Genomic DNA, 24010 nt, shown 5'->3' on the forward strand with positions numbered 1-24010 from the left:
TGTTTAGCTTGTATTTTGTTTGCCGGCCTGGCAAGCACGCGCCGCTGGACTGTTCTTTGTCGTAAGCTCGACAGTTACATTTTGCATACAATTTTGGGAATCCGTTAGCGGCGGAGCGGAGTGGCATGGTTTCGGTTTCGATCAAACAGCCGTCCTCTCCCCTCGCGCAACGTAGCACGCGCGCAACTACAAGCCTGCCGAAGTTGTCCTCACGTGCATAGAGGCACCAGCCGGGACGCTTGCAATCCATTGTTTCACGTTTGCTTAGTTTTGACAAAAATCTGGTATGTCAGGAACCAGTAAAACGGTGGCAAGAGGTTTTTCGGAATTGCTCAGCAATGCCTACAGCACTGTACACTTCTGGGATGTCTCAGCAGTGGAACCACAAGCAGCGACTTCCGTCACAACAAGGCACAACACAACATAAAGTGCTCTTCGTTTGTACTGCACTGAAAACAAATGTTTTTATTTTTTTTAAGAATATCTGCTCCAAAAGCCACTTTTGGTGCACCGAAACATTGTCTTGGCTGCTCCAAAATCCACTTTTGCTGCTCCAAAACACTGTTTTGGCTGCTCCGAAAGGTGCTCCAAAATGGCTTAGGCCAATCACATCACTAAGAATGGAAAAAAAAAAGTTATTTACATTGTATTACATTTTATGACAAGTAATTCCATACCCTTTATTTATAGTAAACGAACAAACCTGAAGCCAGTGTCTTGTTTCCCTGAAGAAGGCATTACTCTGATAAAGCACTCTTGTGGACAGTATGAGCTGAAACAATCCTTCATGTTTTTGAGAGTTGTGGTTCGACCTAGGAGCGTAATGCAAAATTGGGTTTCCACACTTTGGACGTTTCGACTAATTGAGAGATAACGACGCTGTTGAGGACCGCATATGCGAAAAAAGGCCGAATCGGGTGTTTCAACTTGTATTGTCTGTGGGGGCATGTGCATGCAAAGGCAGCCTAGCATGCAGCTCAGTCGTCCTCCTATGGTTGGTCTTGCGCAGGCGGGGACGTGAACATCACCAACAGCCTCACGGGCCTATCCCTGCTCCACGAAGCTGTGACGGACCTGGACGAATCCAACTTCGACATCTTCCGCTCTATCCTGGATATCCTGCTGAGCGCCGGGTGCCGCATGAACGCCGAGAGCGGCACCACGGGCGACACGCCCCTCTTCCGCTCTATCATTGCCAACAAGCTCCTCTTCGCCGAAGAGCTGATCCGCGAGGGATGCGACGTCAACTGCGGCAACGTCTACACGTGCGCCATCGACAACCTGTGGCTGGCCAAGCGGCTCCGAGAGCTGAGGCTGGTGAAGATGATCGTCTATGCGGGCTACGACCTCAACAGGTTTGCGGTGCCAGACGCCGAGGTGAACCAGAATGTGCTGGGGGCGCAGGAGACGGCCATCAGGCACTGGCTGCGCACCGTCAAGACGAATCCGCTCAGGCTGTCCGAACTCTGCCGCATTACAATCAGGAGACGGCTGGGTCAGAGCCTGGTGTCCAAGGTGTCTCGACTAGTTCTACCGGCCAGCATGAAGGACTTCCTTCTTCTCGACGATGTGCGTTGCGAACTGGCCGAGGCATCCGTTCGTTTCGTGTTTTGGTAGGCGACGTAACAATTGAGAGTTGTTTGATCGTAGACAAACGAAAGGGCGGCGAAATATGTGCGCGATTCACTGTCTTACGTGCCTCCCGAAAGCTCGGACAAACGTGCCTGGGGCCCTAAGTTGGACGGTGGGGCCGGGACATTGCCGCCCGCCAATGTAGAAAGCGTTGGCGCTGACCAATCGCAGTGAGTGATGATGTTCCAGTCCCTTGGTTCCATTGTCCAACTTAAGGCCCATGGTGTGACTGGGTGGCTGTGCGTTGCAGTCGCCCAACCACACTAGGGTGCATTCTGTACAGACATCTCAACTGTTTAATTTATTTATCTTGTTCACATTTGTTCCTTTGTTTCCTTGAGCATAAGACTATATCTGTCAATTCTTGGTTCTTATTGATTAGTGTGGAATTTATTCTGAAGCTCTGAGGTCGGCGCAGGTGGGAAGCTTGCAAGCATCTACAAGCTCAATACAGTGCAGAGCATTGCTTCTGACTGTGTCCGCAAAAATAATTCTGGCTTTACAGGTCGGTCATCTAGTGTAGTTTGCTGTCATTAATGTGACACATGTCGCAAATGGTACATCAGAGATGCTATTCAACTGATGTGCACAAGACTCTCAAGCCATAGCAAAGCTGCAAGCTAAGCTGGAATGTAATTTTGAAGTGCTCGTGTTGTACATGGCATAACACTGTTAGGGTAGATAAGCCATAGAGTATTTTCTCAGCATTGAAGGACTGTCATCAAAACTACTATAGTGATAGAGATTGCTCAGTTGCGGTACTAACCTCAGTGGTAAATGTTAATGCCCACCAGTCCCTTTCAAAATAACATGTAAAAAAGTGTCAAAGTTGTGTTTGAACTATCAGTGTTGTGCAGTGCTCATATTGCATACCAACTTCAACAGTCATCACAAACACTAATTTTATCTTATTTGTAAGTTTTATGTCCCAGAGCCCTTTGGAATGAATGCATACTGTGAAAAATAGAGATGGTAACATCAAAAGCCTCTCCGTCATAAGAACCTACCGTAGTGTGCTCATATCCTGGTTTTTGAATTTTTCCACAAATACCCCTATCAATTCCTTGTACTTTCTTTTATCTTGCTCAATTTTTTTTCTTACTGCTTTTCTTTTTAATGCAAAACGTGTTTTAGGGCTGTTATTGAAGTCTAGAGCATTGTTAAAAATGAATGACAGTTTTCACTAACACGACCAAGTCTCCCCTGGCACCTGACAGGCGAGACCCGGAAAACTAAAATCACATCGTCACTTGCCAGGAATTTAGGACAGGGCCTCTCGCTCCATAGTCCAATGGCCTTACCCTGCCACCAGTAGGGCAGCTTGGATGCCTGTCGTTATAACAGCCACATACTCGCGGTGCCCTGATACTTAGCATAAAGCCAACTGGTGCAGAATGCGTCACGTGTCCATCTCGGATGTTATATTTCCCTATCACACTTCAAACAATTCATAGGCTTAACTCCACTCTTTACTGTCCCAGTCCTGGCTGTTACCTCTGTGCAAGTTCCACCCATTCACTCTCTCTTGCACACCGCTGCCACCCTGGCTCTTCCCTTTCCCCCACTCTCCATTTCCCTAGCTACACTGTCCCCGGAGTGTTCTCTAACTGACCTTTGTGCCCTCCTATCCCTTGACTCTCACACAGCATCCATAACAACTTACCCCAGAAGCCAAATAGGCAAAACAGATTGAAATAGGTTCACACAAACCCACAATGAATTTTGTGTCAGTAGGCTTTATGTGAAGTATCGAGGTAAGTTAAATTCTTTTGTTCATGATCAGCCTCGAATTTATTTACCAATGAGCCCGCTGATCTTCCTTTGCTCTGGTGTCCCATCTGTGCCCTCCATAAGTCGAGAGTTAGCACAATCTAGCCGTGTCATTTAGAGGGTGTTGCATCGGCCTCCCCTTATTACACCCCCTCATTCATACTCTAATTGCCTCTTATACCCCCGGCACAAATTACGATCCAGTGCACAAAAGAGGAACTTTTAGCAGAATGTTGGCTGCATTTCAAAGGGCGGTTCACACACTTGAGACTACCTATGACCGGAGAGGCTAAAAGCCTTTTTCTAAGCCTTTGTGACTGCTTACGACCACTGCGAAAATCTTAAGCAGTTACAGAAAGAAAAAAGAAACCGCTTTTTAGTTTTTTTGGCATTAAGCAGTCGTAAGTGTGTGATTTTTTTTTAAGTTTTTTTTTAATACTCCGTTTCATATTAAGCTTGATCGCAGCCAAGGCTACTATCCGATTGAGCCAATCAAGCAGTGCCAAAAGTGTATCGTGGCGTTCGTCGTCTGCGCGTTTCGCATCGGCGGCTAAACCAGTTGCGCATTGTAAATGTGTCGTGATCCTGCCTTGTTTTGCCGTACGTGATTGGTATAGTCAGTGATGGCAAACGTGCAAAGCCGTGGAGTGCCATGACGATGCACTTTTGGTGCAGCTTGACTAGCTTCATCAGATCGTATATTGTTGGTTATGGTCGGACTTTCCAATAGAGAGTTTTAGGGAACCGGTTTTGCACATTCGATACGGTGCGATGGGCCCTCCGATACGAACTGCACATGCTGTACCGCGTAAGACTTGCGCATGCGCAGTTCGGTTTCCTAAAACTCGCTCTTGGGAAACGGAGTATACCAAGGCATGTTTTCTTGACTCAGTACGCGTTTGCAAGCAATCTTTATTTTCCCGTTTCTGACTTCACAAACAGGATCGAAACTGGTAATTCGGTTTAGTTATGCACTGGGCATGCAATGCAGCTACCGCCTGGCAGCTGCGACGAGTGCGGAGCGAGCCCTATGCTCTCCATTACTTCAAGTCATCATCCTCTTCATTGCATAATATGCATTATGTGCAGCCCGGCACTTCCTTGTATGAGATCAAAACCCCACTTCTCTGTAGGTTTTCTACTTTTGAATAAAAACCTAATTGGGTGGATTATATAAAGTGCTGCCTGTCTAACATCGACCGTTTCCTGTGTCGGTGGCAATCGGCATGTGTGGGCACTAGAAACTTCAGAGCGTCGGTTCAACTATTCCTGTATGCTTATTAACCTTGGATAGAAAGAAGGGTGTGTGAATATGCAAGTTTGGATTTCCAATCGAACAGTGATGTTCCGGGCGATTTGATCCGATTTTCGAATTCGTAGTATTCAAGTTCTCAAGTAATTCGACATATTGAATATTATGCTGCTGGACAACATTTGGGTTTGTTCACAAACGCCTTCTCTTTGGTGACCAAGTCCTGGGAGGCGTTGGCTGGATATAAATCGAGCCTACATTGAGAAGTATTTACTGATTAACCATTCCCGATAAAAGTTGTTTATTTGTTTAGCGCCGTTGACTCGTTCCGGGATGAACCGTTCGCGTTAAGACGACACGCTAAAACTATAATGATCAAACCGCGATCCCACAACTTCTCGCGGTGCCGTGTTGCCAACAAATCGCTTCCCACCAGTATTCCATCCCGTTATTTATATAACGCTAAAGCGTCGTAATAGGATGGGTAAAGAAAATGATGACCCAAAATTAAATAATATGCACTTGGACGTAATTTCAAACCTTCAGTAAAACGAGAAACGGTAGCGACTTTAGTCAGATCTACACTGTGTTCAGATCCCTGCTGGATTATGTTCATGGGCGTTTTGCCGAATAAGATAAATAATTTGATCAAAAAGATACCGTTAATCTTTTCTTTTTTTACTACTCTATACAAAACCTTCTAGAGTTTAGACTGTTCTTGTTGTGTTTTTTTTTAAGTCATAAAAGTTAGGCAAGTGCCGCCTGAATGAATCGTTACGATAAGTCCTTAAATTAGATTTGTTAATTTTGAACTAGTGAAAATAAACATACGGTTTCATGTACAAACTTAATGAGCGTCACCCAAAAAACACTAAATTAGTAAATTTGAGAACGTCTTGGGAGCCCGTGGGAAGCACACTGGTGTGCTAAAGTTGCCACTCGTGCAGCAGAGAAACGCGCCCAAGCGGTGCTTTTCCGTCTCTTATCGTCGGCGGTTTTCCACCGCCGGGCTCCGTTGCGTGGAGCCATAACAAAGCCTGGCAGATCTCCACGAGAAGCGACCGCCCAAATTGATAAGGTGGAGCGGTAAACAACAGATGACAGGAGAGACACGTGACTGGCGCCCCGCTGCGGCGAGACGCCGAAACACACTTCTCCCGAGTGAACAAGTGTGTTTCGGGTCCTCGCCGCTGCAAAAGCTGTGCGCTGAGTTCCAGGTTCTCCTAGAAATGTCTCGTCGATGCTCTGTGCTACCGTATCCTTGCGCTCCAAATCTGCGACCGGGCACTCTATGACTCCGCCGTCGAACTGCCAGGATTTGTGAGTATTGGCGACGTGAGCGATCGAAAGCGTCGCTGTAGTCGGCCTTCCACGATTGACCGAATGCTGACTATGACGTCAGCAAAGGATTTCTCATGGACGAAAATAAGAGTATTGGAAGAACTTCAATTTCGATGGTGTTGACAGCGTTGGTTTCTAAGCGCAATGACTTCAAGCTTCCACCAGGCTCATTACAAGCACCATCCAACTTTTTGTTCGCAGGGTAATGACATCACGAAAGGGAACCATACGAGGGCGCCACCAAAAACATCTCGCCGCCAATAGAGGAGGGAGGCTACGGTGAAGCAGCAGAATCTTGGGTTCCATTCCCAGCCCTTCCAGTCTCGATCTGGATAACCATCCTACCGGCGTGTGGTCGTGTACTGCGTTATGAAAGGCTAGCAGTTCAACTACACTGGCAAAATGTATCGTCTACAGCCGCGACACCAGGCGCCCATTTGGGGCTGGCTACCTTCCGGCTGTCTAAACACAATTATTATTATTCTTTCTAAATCACTGTGTTACTGCAGTTTCCTCCCTACAGTGATGTGATTGCTGCGCCAATAGACCCTTTTCAAAAGTCAGAGTCCTCTTGTGGCAGTATAAAAAGCTCCATTATTGCCGCTCTAATGGCGGTGATAGGAGATCATGCGCGGCTAAATCAAACACCCTCGATTCCGTGCATCGAAGGTGACGTGAAAGGACCAACATCTTTTCCTTTTTCTGCTCTATGCTTTCGAAGACGTTCGATTTTTCTGGTGTGGAGAAACAGTGTAGTTCCGCCATTAGAGCGTCGGGTCTGGCTCTGCACAAGGTGGGTAGACTGACTTTCGTAAAGGGTCTATTGCGCTAAGGGGCTAACCCTGCTACATCCTGCTACATTTTACCAAAATATGGGTAATCTGCGCTAAGCCTGCGCCAAAAAGTCAATTTCGGTCGCCTTTCAAAACCGAAACTAAACCGAGTACCGTAATTGAGCATGCCTGTTTTTTGTGGCGCAAGCGGCCGTCCGACACAAAGTATCGTGCGTCAATTGGCCATCCGGTTTTGCATGGTTTTTCCGCAGTCTCGCGTTTCGCGCTCTCGTCGTCTCGTGGATCTCGACTCGCGTCGTTTTCAAAAATATTTTCAACGATAGACGCAGCTGTGCGCGGACGCTCCGACGCTAGCGTGCCGGGTACCAGCCATGCCGTCATGCTGTGAAACGAAACCACGTTTTTGCGCGGCGGGAGTTACTTTGTGAGCTGAAGCACTCACTCCTGAAAGCAACGGCCGTGGGAAAACTATATTTGGTCCTTGCCTTCTGGTCAGCGTGATCGCGTGACGTCGGGTGTTGCCGTCCCCACGTCGCTGCACATATGGCGCTTTTTTAGTGAAACTAAGTACAAAAACTGCTGTGTCGAAGTATTAGCGAGTTTTAGAATAGGGGTCCCCACAGCTTTGGGTACCCCAAACAGCTTGGGGCGTCCCACTGCGCATGCGCTGAACTTCTGCGCATGCGCTGAACTTTTGCGCATGCCCACTGCGACGCCTCGAGCTTTTTGGGGCACCCAAAGCTGTGGGGCCCCCTATTCTAAAACTCGCCATTGATTACCTAGGTTTCTCTGGTGGGCTTTCTTTCGATAAGGACCCCGGTACGTGAAAAATTTGCCACGAAAGGAAGTCGGTGAAGAGAAGTGAGCTAAAGCAAGGAAGGCAATGGCCGTGTTCCAAAATTTACTCGATCTTACTCCAGGCGTTCTAAAACCTACCCTAGGGTGCCTTCATGTCCCGCTTCGCGAACATGAAGGCACTCTAACTTATTCCCGTCCAGCGTTTTTCAATCAGTGCTTTCAAGTGATACGTTCCGCCGGAGTAACTCGAATCCATTTGGGTAAGATTTGGAACACAGCCAATGTCTGCGCGCTGAACCCGCACAGCGCGCATGCTTATCTCGAGTTCAGTAGTTGCACAAAGCGCTCCAAGAAACTTTTGACCCTGGCTCGCGATGCATTGCATCGATGCGCTCAGGGTCTGTCTGTCTGTCTGCGTGCGTGCGTGCGTGCGTGCGTGCGTGCGTGCGTGCGTGCGTTTAGCTTGTACCTTGTTTGCCGGCCTGGCAAGCACGCGCCGGTGGACTGTTTTTCGTCATATGCTCAACAGTTACATTTTGCATACAATTTTGGAAATCGGTTGGCGACGAAGCAGAGTGGCATGGTTTCGGTTTCGATCTCACTGCCGTTATCTCCACTCGCGCGACGAAACACGCGAAGCTGCAAACCTGCAGAAGTTGTCCTCACGTGCATGCGAACTTGATTGCACGACAGAGGCACCAGCCGGGGCGTTTGCAATTTATTGTTTTAAGTTTGCTTACTTTTGCCGAAAATCTGGCACGTCGGAAACCAGTAAAACGGTAGCAAGCGGTTTATCGGAATTGCTCGTTAATGCCTACAGCACTGTACACTTGTGGGATGTCTCAGCAGTAGAACCACAAGCAGCGAGTTTCGTCACAACAAGTCACATCAGAGCACAACACAAAGTGCCCTTCGTTTGTACAGCACTTAAAACGATCTTTTTTTTTTTTATAGGAATATCTGTTGCAAAAGCGACTTCTGCTGCTCCGAAACATTGTCTTGGCTGCTCCAAAATTCACTTTTGCTGCTCCAAAACACTGTTTTGGCTGCTCCGAAAGGTGCTCCAAAAGGGCTTTGCCCAATCACATCACTGCTCCCTATTTCTTTTCGAATTCTCGGGTTACAGAGATACGCACGTACTCCTATGTTTGTGAATGAAACTGAAGGGGGCCGCGGAAACTGGGGATTGACATTGGGAATCCAGTTTTCTGCTCGATTCCCTTACGTCCAGCGGGCTTCTACTAGACAGCTGTTTTGCTTCTTGGTTGGCGCGTTCTTCGTCGTCATTGCTGGCATTCCCAAGTTCGAGAGATTTCCATTCATATTTAGAGGCGGATTGCGACGGGGAATGTTTATTTTTTCTAGGAAAGCTTAAATAAAACAGTGTCGCTTGGAGGACTGAAACGTGCTTGAACGAAACTGTGCACAACGTATGGAAGAGATCGTAAATGCGAGTAAAACAAGACACGAAAACACTCTTCGTTTTTTTTTTTTTTTTTTTTTTTTGAGGATACAATAAAGTATGCTCCAGTTGTGTCGCGGACGTATCTATTATTCAGCACTGTTTTCCTGCATTTTTCCCGTGATCATATTTTGCTGTTCTCGCTGAGATGAAACATATTTTTGAAATATCATGTTCTTCTTTTTTTCTTTCTTTTCCTTGTTCGTATTATTTGAGAATTTCAGTCGTTCTTGTTCGTGGTGTCAAAATACAGAAAACTGAAGTTGGCACCAAAATAAGTTTCACGTGCACCATTTTTTTTTTCTTCTTATGTTTGCGTTTTGGGGTTTTAGACATTATAAGATGCATGCAGTGTTCGCATTGGCCCTAAAGGGTGTATTAGGCTAAACGAGATGTTTTGGTTCATTGTTCGGACCATTTTTGCAATGGATCTCTCCAGACGCACACTGCTGAAGCACTATTCTCCACTACGCTGTCAAGGCTTGTGTAGCTTCCGCAGTGCTGAAGCCCTCCGCTTCTGCCACGGCACATGGAGTTGTCTTTCGTCTCATTTGCGCAATCAAAGCACTGCGGAAGCGAGCGAGCTTGCGCTGAAGGCAGAGCTTCCAGTCTCAGCTTAAAGGATGAACGAAGTATAGCCTTGAAAACCTGGCACAAATACCTAGTTGATGCCGAGAATAATGTCGGAGGAGAGGCTTTCCCACTTTGCGTGCGTCAATGCAGTGAAGCAGGCTTGCGGTTGCTGATAGCGAGTTCGTTTCACACGCACTGGCACCGCTCGAGTTCTCTCCCAGAATGCATCGCACTCGCGGAGTGTCTTACGGAGAACTGCCTCAGACGAACTTGCCAAATGCACCGAGTGCAGAAGACTGATGCTGTCGCCATTTATGTTGTAGAAACAGTACCGACTTCAAACCGAAACTAGCGCCTTTCTGTTCGACGTGATGGTTAGCAATGCGAGAGTGCATTCGCTGCCAATGTTTATAAATTTCCGCAACCAGCTGACTAGAAAGTAGCTGGTTGCGATCTTTCAATTCTTATAACCGTTTACACCGGAGAAAACTGATAATGCTGTCCGCGCAAAAGCTTGATCCGTTCGAGCATGGTATTATGCGTGAACCACTGAAAGGGTACGGCTTAAAACTAGTCTGTAGGAATGTACAGCAAAACGTTTGGTGGGACATTGGATTTCGAAGGTCGTTACAGGTCGATCAGATTTTAGCCTTGGTGAGGGCGTCGAGAACGAGAGCTTTCTCAAACAAAATACGACGGGGCAAGATAGCTGACGAAGGTAAATGTTAAACAGGATGATGATGTCCAAACCTCGCGTAAAGTCACTATGTTTTTTTGCTTTCTCGGATACTAATTTGGGAGTCACAAAGTTTCTGCTGGGGTAGGTTTGACGACAAATGTTGAATTTTTTACCCGCATACGGATGGCGATGAAGATATCAGGGGCCACTGATGCGTTTGCTCTGAGAATTTCTTTCCAGAGCGGTATATTTCAGCGTCTGCACGGCAACAGAGCGACTAAAAATGTGCAAATAAAGCACGGGTTGTGAATTGCTTCCTTTATGAAATAGCAGACGCTCACAATTCAAGCTCGCGTTTGATTCCGTTGCCCGCGGGACACGATTTCTATCAGAAAATTTACTTTTTTTACCTCTCGGTTCCGCTGAACGAATGACACATCGTAGCAGACGAACCCTCGTCGTTCAGCCGAGTGCAGCTGTAGCCTCCACCGTGGTAAGGAGAAACTAGCGCCACAAGGCGGTAGTGGCAGAAAGGCGAACATACTTACGGTGGGAGACGAAAATGTGTCTCGAAAGACTGCCAGATGGCGCCACCACTGTCGTTGGCGTGCGCCCTCCTCGCCTCCCCCTCCCCCCCCTCTCCCCCCTCCCCTCTTTTTTTTCAGGTTTGTTCGCTAGACTGGTGTCGCGCCGGCCGCTGCGAGCGGCCAACACGGCACCGGTCTAGCAGACGAGCCGCGCGCGATACACTTCACAAGTGCGCTTCGCGTGATATTACCTATGCAATAAAACAGAAACAGCACGCACATTAAAATGTATTTTTAATTGAACACCATTCAAATAAGTTGCGGTATTTCAAACACGTACAAACTACGTTGGCAGTCCACCGCCCTCCAAGGGGAACCAAGAACTGTAGTAGGCAGTAAACGCAGTAAAAGGTGTCAAATATGTAAAACAAATTAATTATTTTAATCTACAAACTAAGAGAAAAGCACTTATCATCGAATCATCTAAATGGCTCTATAAACAAGTCCCACAAACAAAAATTCTGAATACCCAAACAAACAAATCAACACCGAAATAAAGCAGGCTTGCAGGCGAGCTGCATAAAAACAAATAATAAATAAACCATAAACAAATTCGCTAATAGGCAATGCAATTAAGAAAAAGAAAACAACTACTGTTTTGGAGTGACTACATCTCTGACTGTAGGTGCTTTATCGGTACTCTATCCTAAGATAGAAACACGAAGTTGTCCGATTAACTGAAGATTGCTCTGACAGCAACTCACCTGGAGGAACAAGTCCTTGCAGCAACGGATTCGCAACAAGAACGGTGGGGCACGCGTTGTTCCACAAACGAATCTTCCCACAGCTTGCAAACGCGGTAGCGCCGAAGTGCTCGCTGCACAAACGACGCTGGCGCAGCCTGCTCGTCGGCAAGCCGGGCAGGCTTCCAAAGTCCTGGCGATTTGCATACTCAATCCATTTGGATGCTCTAATGAAAAGATCGGTTTCGAACGCTGACAAAAAAAAGTTTGATATAGTGGTTCACCTGTCGTCTGTTGGAAACCGAAAGAATGAGCTGTCCGAGTTCTTTTGAAGAATTGTTACACCACTTCGCCGCGCTGTAGACTCCGTAATACGCCGTCATAAGGCACGCAAAACACTCGGCAGAATCTCTGTCAAATTAGAGACGTCTCTAATTCATATAAGCGCGCAGCAGCGTTGCTCTGTACTGCCGTAAAATCCGCACTCTTGATTTGAACACGCGCGGAACGGTTTGAAAGCTTGGAGTGATGAGCGAGCGCAAACAAAACAAAGACAAAAACTGTCGTTTCCCCTTGCTCATACTGATTGGTTGGAAGAGCCCAGAGTGCTTCGCTTTCGGTAGAGAAAGATGATATACACGTCGCCAGCGCTCAAAAGCAGAGCGGTGAATATAAGCATAACAGTCTGGTGGGAGTCGGTTGGGTAAACCAACGAATCTTCTTGCTCTTTGGATGGACGTACGAAAGTGAAGCCAGCGACGCGGCGCCAATTATCGGCCCAACCGGGAACTCCGTTAGCTGTATTCGGCAGGTCCGCTCCCGCTCCTCGCCGGAGCGAGGCATGACGGGATTGCATTTTGGCGCACGCTCGATTTTTTTCGGTACAGCGAGTGCATGCACGCCTGAAGTGCCGCCGCTGAAACGAACTCGGAGAGTGCAACCACTCGTGGAGTGCCGGCCGAAAGGAACCCGCTCCACGCTGCGAGTGGATACGAGTGCCGTGAAACGAACTCGCTATGAGTGATTTTGTTAGGTTTTCATCTGCTCTAGTCTCTGTTGCTTCCACCAAGTGTGATAGATGACACGATTGAAGAGCACGACCAGGGTTCGTTTGCTCGAAGCCGGTTAACTTTAACCGCGGCAAAAACTTAACCGCCCTTCCGCGCTAGGTACGTACAAGCACCTAGCCAATTTGGACGAGCGCTGGCTGCGCGACAGCTCCGTGTTTTACTATAGTGTGGTATAGCTCGTGTCACCTGCTAGTTGTAGCGAATATTTGAGGAAAACTGTCTGAAAAGGTAACCCGTGTTTGGCAAATTGTTCAATGCCTGGCTGTCTGAGGTCAAGACAAACCTTGTTGAAATTTCCTTCCCAGTGCGAAAGAGGGTAATGAAGTTCAGTGTTAGAAACGATGAGCAAAAAGTAAGTGGTGAAAAGCGGGTGGCAAGACGGCAGCATGGTCGGCCAGCATGTAAGAACGGTACTTACAACCTTCTTCATGAAATAAAAATCGCGTACTTCGGCTCCAGTGGAAATCGGTGCGGGGTCTGCTTTTGCGTGCCATCAACGCCCGGCCGGTCGAGTCAAGACAATATAATGCGATTTCAAAGACGTTGCCATGCCCCTTTAGGCTTAGGAATGGCCAGACTCGAAAGACAATCTAAAAAGTGGTGCGAGATCATGGCTCATACTTTGAAATTTAAGTGAGGTAAGGCAAAACGAAAGCCTCCTGCACTATTCATTGCTGACAAACGGGCCCGATAGTGCAGCAACTACGACATATCTGTTCCAAAGTGAGCAGCGCTCGCTGGGAGGGGCACCGCTATGTTTCCCCGCCGCCCATAGTCCGCCGGTCACGTGACCTAAAATTCTCCATCGTAGGGAAATTCGGTTAACTTTCTACCGCGGTTAAAGTTAAGCAGCTTCGAGAAAACGCTCCCTGGTGTCCAACTTTGATCACTGCGAGAGTAAGAGCTGTAACTTATTTGGATCTCATGAAACATGCCAAGATATATAGTTGGGAAACGAGTCGTCTGCTGATTCTAGTGAAAAGAAAGGGTATTGTCTGCTACATGGGTGTCATCCTCACACAAAATACAGCAGGAAAACACCTACGCATTCTTTGAGAACAGAAGACAATAGGAAAAAGGCAACTGGTCTGCTACGAACTGAGCGTCGTGACGAAGTGATATTTAATATGCGCTGAAATTGGAAACGTTTTCTATTTCATCAAGAAACAAATCAGAAACACATACTTCGTTACGCGTCTTCAGTAGACCGATCTCACCAACAAAGCGTTCGGTGCGTGCGTGACGCCGCCATAACTTTAGCTCACAGGAGGCAAGCGGCAGTGAAGGTGACGAATCGTGCCGTCTTGTGCTCTGATCGCGGAGGCCCGCAGAAAGAGGAAAGTTCTCTCGATGTATCGTGGCTGTTGTGGCCTAGCAAAACTTAGTCACTGAATCCTGGAAAAGTTTTGGTTCATAGAATCAGCAGCTTCTGGTGGACCTGTTTGTTATTTTTGTGAGCCGACTCAAATTCCCGCTAAGGTTGCTTTATGAAGACATTTCTTGTATGCCGAGATTTCGCTATCCACAGTCCGGCGAAACAAGCTCGCATCTTCGCTTCACGACAACATGCGGGGCCGTTGCAAGGCAGCACTGAATTTAATTTTCCTGCCTCGAAATACACGAGAAGAACAATATTATAGGAGATATTCGGAAATGAACTACAATTGATAAGTTGATGGGATGCACAGTGTCAAATACGTTTATTTGGGCGATAAACGCGTTCAGTACAATGAAGCCCCATAGCGATCTTGGTGTGACTGGTTCAGAACGACCCTACTTCGAACATCTGAAAGGACCGAAATAGCGGTTGCCATGGCAACAGAAACCAATCAACCAATCACCTCGTTTCGAAGCCGTGCAAGTGTGTGTGCGTGGTCTAATCTGTAGCGTCACGTGTCACGTGACGTCACGTGTGACGTCATGACTCGTGATGTCCCACGTAGATGTGACGTCATGACCCTATCGACCCGCTAAATTTAGCGGAACATTTCCGCTAAATTTGGTGGGAAAATGTTTCGCTAAATTTAGCGGGTCGATAGGATCATGACGTCACAGCCACATATGACGTCATACGCTTGACGTCAGATGTGACTTCACACGTGGCTGCGCGCGTTGCATAATGGGATTTCCTGGTCCCACCGATGGCGACGCGAGATTTTCTGCGACTCAAGTGCCTAAACGCTATCCCGTTAAAAAACAAAAACAAAAACAAGCAAAAAACACGCCCACATTAAAAAAATATTCGTCTGTCTACTTTCCCGGAAATAATGACTTTTACGTAACTAGTTACAAATAAATGATTCATTGTAATCAATTACATGTTAGTGTAACATTTTAACGCTTCAATTACGTTTTTATGTGGTGACGTTCGCAGTAATCCAATTACTATTTTTCCATAATCAATTACATGTAATCAATTATGTTAAAAAAACTATAATTTTTGAGTTTTTTTTACGTAAAATATCGTTGTGTTTGCCCCTGCGGCATTCGTCTATGTTGCACCAACGTTGTACACTTCTTTTTTTACCTCTAAAAGGTACCCATATATCCGAAGGATTAGAATGTCATCGCGCTCAGCGACGTTTTGACTGTTGAGCTGCCGAGAGTGCCTCGTTTTGTGTGTACCGTGTTGTTACGACCCGGGCCCGCCGCGGCATAGACGACTGCACTGACCTCATCTAGCCACGACGGAGAACCCCCCCCCCCCCCCCCCCCTCCCTTTCATCTCGAAAGAGTTCACCAGCGCGTGCTTCTATATAACGTACTAAGAACAAAGGGTTATTCTATATACAATTTTTTTTTGTTAAAAAGAGTTTAAAAAGGTAACGTGAAAAGTAATAAATTACCTTCTAGTAATTTTTCAATTACTTTTGTGATTACAGCTGGTAGCAGCGCGGAAAAACACAAGGACAAAGGGAGGAATTCACAAGACGAGCACTGTCTTGTGAGTTCCTCCCATTGTCCTTGTGTTTTTGCGCGCTGCTAGCAGGTGTGATCATGAACCAACTCGCCGGCCTCACCACATGGATCCATTACTTTTTGTGGTGCTGTAATTGATTACTGTAATCGGTTACTTTTCTCCAGCAACGCGTACAAGACTGCGGAAATCACTTTGGAGAACCAATCGCTGCAATTGATCGGGGGAACATGGGTGTTTACGTCATATTCGTATGGTCTCACGTCATGTTCAGTGCCACAGCGAAAAGGGCATTTTAGAGCCCAGCTCTTAGCCGCCCGTTTCCGGCTTGAGCGGCGTCGGCGTCGGCGTAACCGCGCGGAGCATTATGGGTAAATTTCCTCGCTTAATCTAGCAAAAAAATTTTCCCGCTAAATCTAAGGGAAAAATTTACCCGCAAAGTCTAGCGGAAAAAAAATTTCCCCGCTAAATTTAGTGGTAAAATTTCCCCGCTAAATTTAGCGGAAAAGCTTCCCGCTAAGTTTGAAGGAAAAACTTCCCCACTAAATTTAGCGGAAAATGTTCGCCTAAATGGGAAGCAAGTAGGAGAGGAGGAGGGGCATAGCGTCCTCTCCGTACTTTCCCCTACTCCTCCTCAAGAGCTGCGCTCTAATTCGGCGTTACAGGGAGTTGTAAAGGGCTTTCATTTCTCTTTAGCTCTAAATGTATATAAATCAAGGCCATTAGCTGGCCATTCTCCGTAAATTGCAGCACTTGGTTCTTTCGAGTAGAATACTTTGTATTTCAGCCGGCATCGTGTAGGAACGACCGATTCCAATGGAACGGTTGTTAAATAAATGAGACAGCTATATATGAACGACGCCGCAATCGCCCGCAGAGTGCAGGTCGGTTTTCCCGCATTGCTCGCGGGCCGTGCGAGCGATGCGAGAACCTTCTTTGGTGAGTGCATCCGAAAGCTTGTGCCGTGTCATAATGACTGCCTAAAATATGTGCGGTGATTATGCGGAGAAGTAGCTAGAGCGTGTATCTACATTCTGTGCATGTTTGAAGATTTCTCATCACTCGTGTTGTTTTTAACCCGGTTCATCGAAAATCGAGCGAGAACAATGATACCTCCATCTCATGGAGGCTTTGTTACTCGCACACATAAAAATTATTAATGTGCACTAGTTATCGTCACAGTATCAGCATACTCAAGGGAGGTAATGCGCGAAATGACACGCAGACAGTGCGTTAGTTATCCACGAAACAAGCTTTTTTTTTTACTTGCTAGTTCGCCGTCCAAATGATTCTCTGGAAGGAACGCACGTCAAAGTGGAAACAGAAGAAAAAAAATGAATTCAAGAGAAAGAAAAACGTGATTTCTATCACAACAGAAGAAACAAAATGAAATCCCAGAGACACGCGTCAACAGCGCCCCGTCGCATTGATATGCAAGCCGCGTGGCACTTTTTGATTTGTACACTTAGGCATCTCGAAACGAGGAGGAATACTTTACAAGTCAAATCACTTGTTCGCGGATGTCGCGTTATTTATCTTTGCTAATTTTTTTTTTTTTTTTTTGTTCTGCGTGGAAGAGTGTATTTGAGCGTGTCGCGCGGACCAGGAAGTATTTGATCTGCAGGCTGCTCAATTTACGGTGAGAAGAAGGAAGAAAAAAGAAAAGGGGGGGGGGGGGGGGGGAAGTAAAAGCAAAGTACATACAACGGCGATCAGTGCTGTTAAGACCGACTGAAGCTAGAAAATTACCAAAGGCGGTGTCGTTTCTTTCTCTGAAGTGTGCCTGTCTGGGGAGCGCTGCCCGATGGTGAAACTGTTGCATCTAATCACTCGTGCTCGATATCCTTTTTGTTTTTATACTTGCTCATTTTGATTGTTAGAAGCTAGTTGAATTGTTCAACCTTTTTTTTTTTTAAGGTAATATGCTATAAATTGTGATTTTTTCAATCTCTTATAAGACATAAATTGCACTTGGAATACAATTTTAGGAATGCAGCAGTATAAATTTCGATATTAGATGTATACTTTTTTTTAGTGGTGCGCAACGCTAGATTAAGAACTAGTTATTTGTTGCGCTGATCCATCCCGCCCACTGAGATGTACACACTCATATTCTTGGTGACTGCCAAACGTAAGGAAGGATGTTAAACAAAGTAGATGTTTTCTGCGAGCAGACTGTTCGCCTGCGACTCGACGAGAGAAACTACATGCTTTGTCACAATTTTGTATGCTGGGCTTCTTTAAAAGTACTCACAATGCGGGCGAGTATAAATAATTGTAGACATGCGTAATATAAGACGGGGAGACTGCTGGCATCGTTGCTTTTTGTTGTTGTTTGTTTAGTGCTCAGTTCACTTCAAGCACTGCCGCCGTTCTTGAGCCTCACTGTCAGTGCGCGTTTTCAGTTTACCGACAAGAAAATTAGTTTGCCATTTAGACAAAGTCATTATAATCGTGAATTTCAGGTGGCCTCAACCCAGATAAGATTAACTGCTTCTTTCAGATCTTGCGACATCACGTACAAACACAATTTTTACCGGTTACCCCTACCCGAAGTGCGCGCTTCGAATCTTGGCGGGCGTTTCGCAATGGCGCTCATCATTTTGGTGCAAATATATCGCAGTTGTGTGTCATTGTTGGCCATTACTATACTGTGTGCCTAGATTTTAGAATGATCCCAACTGCTCGATTGAAGTCACCGCGTTTGCGATTCGAGGCGCGAGTGGGAGTTGCAAGCCAATACTTCACTAAAAATACATTTTACTCGGCGAATATCCAATGGCCTTAGCGCCGACAGCTTTTGCGTAGCTAGAACAGCTGGATGCGCTGACTTTACTCTTTTTAGCTAAGGGAGGGGTGGCATGCCGCCATCTATCGTCGTGGAAACACCGCGTTGAGGCAGCGGAGGCAGCCGTCTCTACTGCATTTGCGAATCCGGTATTTCGGCGAGTCGGCGGCTGCCCTCTCCTTCGGCTCGGCACGAAAGCGCGACAGCGTGGACGGAGCGATGCGCATGCTTTCTCTCCGACGCGGGCTGTCCACACAGCTAGGGAAGGACTTGGCGCTGTAGGTGCGCTGTCTAATGTGACTTAGCGGACTATAATGTGTTCTCCTAGTCAAGTGTTTTGTAACAGCGTTGGTCGTCTGCAAGCGTCTACGTGCTTTGCTCAACCTCTCCGCCCGCTATTCCCCTCACCGCGCTGCAACGCATGCGCGCGTGCACCCGATCTGCTCGGGAGACAGCCGCCATTAAATTGCGAACGCCCTTCATGGTAAAGTTGTTCGCTTTCTTAACTCTAAGCCTCATGCCCATTCCGATCTCATATTAACGCCGTATTTATGGAAATTGCGTATGACTCTGGACATTCTGATGTCGGGACGTTATTCTCGCTGAGCCGTAGTCGCAATGGACTACTTCCAAAACCGACGCGCCCCATCGCGACGAAATACCACGCAGTGCACTCTGGGAACTAGTTGGCCACTCAGTTTCGGTTTCGACTGAGCAGCTTCCCCTCATGCTACCATTCCGCGACCGAACGCGCTGCTTGCGTTTTCGATTATCTGACTTTTCCCGAACGTACAATAGGTTGTTTGCACATGACGTCAATCCGCCATTTTGTTGTTAGTTTGCTTTTTCAAACAAATTTACTACATTGAAGGATTACATCGTAACCGGTTGAAATGATGTCAGCGGTGCTCTACACATTTCAGAAGGCATGTAAATCCTTGAAATGCTCGAGTTTGGCACACGCCAGAGAGATCGCAACAACAAAATGGTGGACGAAATTACGTCAGTGAAAACACCCTATAGACTCATTCTCGAGCGACACAAAACGAAGACCGGGGTACTTCCCTTGGTTCCCGAAACACCGGATATTGTGCGTGCGTATGCGAACGTAGTAAGACGTGGCTTAGTCACCTCATCCTACGAGTGCATGTTTGAGCTCAATTTCAATAATCCCGTCTAGTACCACTGAACTAGAACTGAAATTTGTTCATCAGGAGCCTTATACGTATTTTGTTTGCCAAACGTCCGTTTCTTGTTACTTCATTGGGCGAAAAGAAAGCCGCATCCTCACAGGGTATCAAAGTTGAGCCCAGCGTTTACGCATGAACTTTTAAGGAAACGCAATAAATTCGACCTCACTACTGCACAAAAGTTACTATGATGTCTTCCTCGTGTCATCATATATCTCCCACTCGAATTTTATGCTGGTAGAAGATTAATTTCTCGCAAACGCTGAGATGGGCTAGCTACGACGGAGGCCCTAACAAGCGTCCCCTACTCCTCGCTAAGCCTTTTTGGACGAGCTTTTACTGACTCCCAAGATCTGCGCCTGAACGGTGTGTCTGAAATTATCTCGGCATACTCAGGCGGGAAAAAAAACAAACACAAAACAAATATTATGGCTATTAGCAACCGTCAAACGCGCTTTGACTTCGTTCGAGCACTTGTCTAAAGAATGTCGCACCGTGCGCCGGACGGGCATGAACCCCAATGCGGTGCGCATAGGGGTTCATGCCCGTCCGGCGCACTTTTGGGGAACGGTGCGACATTCTTCACACAAGTGCTCGACTTTTGTTTTTTTCAAAACGGTCTGTATGTGCGAATTAGCCTATATGATTGCAGGATAACTTTATGTGCATACGCGATGTTGAATATTAATGGAATGCAAGCGGGTGGGGACTTCACTTCGTGCAGTGCTGCGGGTCAGTACAGATAAGAGATAAGAAGTGTGTCAAAATTGAGCTTTTCAATGGCGCCTCCGAGTTTTACCTCGCATACTCAGGCATATTAAGAAATACAGTAATTGCAAAAAGTAATATTTCGTCTATGGACGCACGAAGCAAACAAACTTCCTGATCAACAACACTAATGTAAAGGCGCGAGCTCGATGTATGCATACTTATTGGTTGCTACAGCTTGTTGACTCGTATACAAGCAAGATCCCCGAGCTTCGCAGCGTCGAGATTCCCAGCACTGGCTCGTCGACATACCTCGATTGGAACGCTAAGAGGGAGGCTCAAGTACAAAAATACAACAAGCATGCGTTAAGACAAGCTATACTTGTGCTAAAGCTTCGAGGCCTGGCCATTTAGGTTAGTTTAGAGACCACAAATGACGCTCTCGGGACCAGAAAACCATCTCTTGTCGACGTGTCGATCGAAACCGAAACCATGCCACCCTCCTCCCTGGCCAACTAGTTCCCAGAGTGCAACGCGCGCCGTGTTGCATGCAGGGCTTTATGGAAGTAGTCTATTGAACATTATACATGTCGGCGAGTGTCGTCAATTGGCACTTTCTGCCTCCTCTCACCACCAAGTTTCATCTCTTAAAAAAAAAAAAAAAAAGCCCCAGTCAATGGCTTGTGAATGTGTCGGCGACGTACCAAGGTAAGATGAGAGTCGTTCGCCTGGCACTCCGGTAATTTAATTCGAGTTTCAGCTTAATGCTGATGTAACACTGGCGACCAATCTGTGCTTCGCGCAGGCCTCCGACATATGACGTCACGACTGGGCCTTGTTTTTTATCAGCTGGTGTCGGAGCCTCGAGCGAACGCATTCCAAGCAGGCTCGAAATCCAGTGCGCGTACGAACGAGATCCAAGCGTTGAAAGAGGGAGGGAGAAACGCTGGAGAGAGTGGTAAAGAGGAAGGTAGAAGGTCGGAGGGTGGGCAGTGGCCGTTTGTTCCGAGCTGGCTGAAGACCTTCGGCGTCATTACACTGATTAGCGCTTACAATGTGGAGGCGTGCGCCCTGACACGTACCGGAGACCAATGGCAGCCGTCGTGCCGGCCGAATCTTGTCCCTATTAATATCAACTCGTACACAACTGTGAGCGTGTCGTTGTTTATTGCGTCCGGCGTCACGGCGACTCTGCCGCGCACATTCGGGACGCTGTGCGTGGCAGAAATTACGCAGCGCAGCAAATGGGTGGCGGTCTCGGCCACACGCGTTGGCGCATTGCTCGTGGATAGAAGCGTACCGCTGCCGAGAGCTTTCGTGATTACGTGGGCTGAATTTTAATCCCGGCTAACATTACAGCTAGAGTTCGCTCGATTTGATTTGGGGCAAAATGACTTCCTGGATCATGAGTGACCGCTAACCTCCGTAGCGGTAGAAATGCTGTCACCATATGGTGTCGGGAAAGCGTCTCCGACTGCTGTGTATGCCTCGTCCTAAAAGGTGGTCCCTCAATTTTTGATATATGACGTCATAAAAGTGCCCCGTTGTCGCCGGTGTTGGCGGTGTCCCAGCAGCGGTGGTGTTTGCGGCAGGCGCCTGTTCTGCTGCAGATAGCTCTCCAGCTTGGCAGTTCACGGAAGCTCCAGTAGCGAAAAGTTGGGACTCCGCGACGACAGCGACAACCAAGTTCTCTCTTACGTTTTGCCAGGACTTCTAGCCCCCACCGTCAGGATCGTGACATCCGACAACACTGCACGCAGGCTTCCGTGACGTCATTTCCTGCTACTTCGGGAGCGTGCTTTTGGTGCACGGGTGGGATAGGACGCTAAACACACCATTCCGGGGACCGTAATATAACCTAAGATATTTAAATGTATGGTGACAAGAATATGTTGTGGTGACCTGCAATTGTCTTTCATTCTCATTAAAAAGAGGTAACTTTGGTCAAAAGTTGAACCAAAATAAATGACTGATACCGATTTACGGAGACTGAATACGAGCACTGCCAAAATATTGCACTAATGGGAAACTGCGATCTACTCTAAAACCAATATTAACAACACTATCATCAGCTTCTCAGCGGTAATTCAGCGGGTCGGTTGTGTGTCAAGCAACCTTGTGTTCTTATGTCATTTTTTTACTCAAGAAGGTTACGTGTTCGTACAGCCACTTCTTTCGCCGTGTTTTTCTGCTGCGTTTTCAGCCGTCCCAGTGGACTATTTTTGCTTGCTATGTCTTTTGGCGGTCGTAGTTTGTGAGTGCGCCTCGGCGATCGCATACGGAGGTTATTAATGCGTTAGCATTTGTACCTACATGACAGCGAAAGCTTTCGCCGTCCGTCTGTGGACAAAACAGCGGAAAGGGAAGCACGCTGCTTAGAGAGGAGGTGACTAGGACAAAGGCGAGAGGGAGGCGACGTCACGAGGCAGAAGTCAATGCGCGCACGGATGCTAGGGCGAGTCTGAACTTGCAGGCGAACGAGACAGAGGAGTGGAAGCAGCGCCTAGCTGCTTCCACTCCTCGGCGCAAAAAGCGCGGCAAGCCGTCGCGGGTCTGCATGCCACAGATGCTGGAGCCAAGCAGGCTCGGGGAGCCTGCTTCACCGGAAAAAATTAAAGGAAGATCCATTGGTGTATCAATGCGTTAGCATGACTCTTGGGAAACGCCACACAAGTCCCCCTTTGGAAAACGCTAACACTGACCCCGTAACGTAGCCAAAGAGAGGCAGCAAGAAACGGGAGGCACTCACTTGATCGAATGACGTTTTAGCGAACGCCCACGTTTCATCGAACGACACTTTAGCGAATAGTCGGACGCCGCGAAGCGGCGTTTTCGGGTGGGCCAAGTGAGTTCATATTTTTCTAATGAGTTGCCGCAGACTGTCGCCGCGAAGCGGCGTAAAGCGCAGCGCGACGGATGGGTTAACGCGCGGCCCCGTTATTCGCTAAAACGACCATTCGCTCAAATGTCGCCGTTCGCTAAAATGTCATTCGCTCTTGTGATATGGACCCGCAAGAAACAGAGGAAGCAAAAGAGAAAGTCAAAGCAGAAAACTGAACTGGTCAGCGTTAGCGTTTCCCGTAGGAGGACATGAGTGGCGTTTCCCAATGGTCATGCTGACGCATTCCCTGAGGCAGGGCCGTACCCAGAAAAAAATTTCGGGGGGGGGGGGGGGGGGTTTCGGGGACAGCGGCGGCCATTTTGAAAGTGTCTATTGTCTTATTTTCGCCTATGAATCATGTGCATCGGTGGCATATAATGGAGAGTCACAGCAAACCGGAGAACCGGTCCCGGTTTGGTACCCGGTAGCCGACCGGCGCCACTGCGCGTGCGCAGAGGTGGAGATTAAAATCGGCTGGCTGCCAGTGCACCGACCAGGGCCGTACCCAGAAAACAATTTCGGGGGGGGGGGGGGGGGGGTCAGAACCCTCTAACCCCCCCCCCCCCCCCCCCCCTGGTTACGGCCCTGCCCTGAGGATCCACCAATGAATCTTCCTTTAATTTTGACTATCTCCTCGCTCAAGCGCGTCGTGGTGCCGAAGGTGGCATTCACTGGCAGCCATAGTTTACACTCCGTTTCAGCTCAGCGCGATCTAATGATTAGCTTCCACAACGCTTCTGCAACGTGCATTCACATCACCAAGATTATAGTTCTTCTCAAAGGATAAGTGTGGGCTCGTTCTGAGGCTGCGTTTATCGTGGCGAACTCTCTTTTGGGCCATCAACGTTATGAATGTGTATTTATATTTGCAACAGATGTTTATAT

At 47.4% G+C, this 24010-nt stretch overlaps 1 protein-coding gene across 2 annotated transcripts in view; it reads left to right on the plus strand.

Annotated features, from left to right (window-relative positions):
• The window catches only part of LOC115315757 (ankyrin-1), a 59829-nt gene extending 55249 nt beyond the window's left edge, over positions 1-4580 (plus strand). For both annotated transcript variants that reach the window (XM_040502609.1, XM_040214904.2), the window contains one exon: positions 1010-4580. In XM_040502609.1, the coding sequence (XP_040358543.1) occupies positions 1010-1617 (608 nt within the window). In that variant the 3' untranslated portion in view covers positions 1618-4580. The remainder of the gene's footprint in view (positions 1-1009) is intronic.
• The last annotated feature ends 19430 nt before the right edge of the window (positions 4581-24010 follow it).

Source organism: Ixodes scapularis, unplaced genomic scaffold (assembly GCF_016920785.2).
Source record: "Ixodes scapularis isolate PalLabHiFi unplaced genomic scaffold, ASM1692078v2 PGA_scaffold5__190_contigs__length_132052651, whole genome shotgun sequence".
In the NCBI taxonomy this organism is placed as follows: domain Eukaryota; kingdom Metazoa; phylum Arthropoda; class Arachnida; order Ixodida; family Ixodidae; genus Ixodes; species Ixodes scapularis.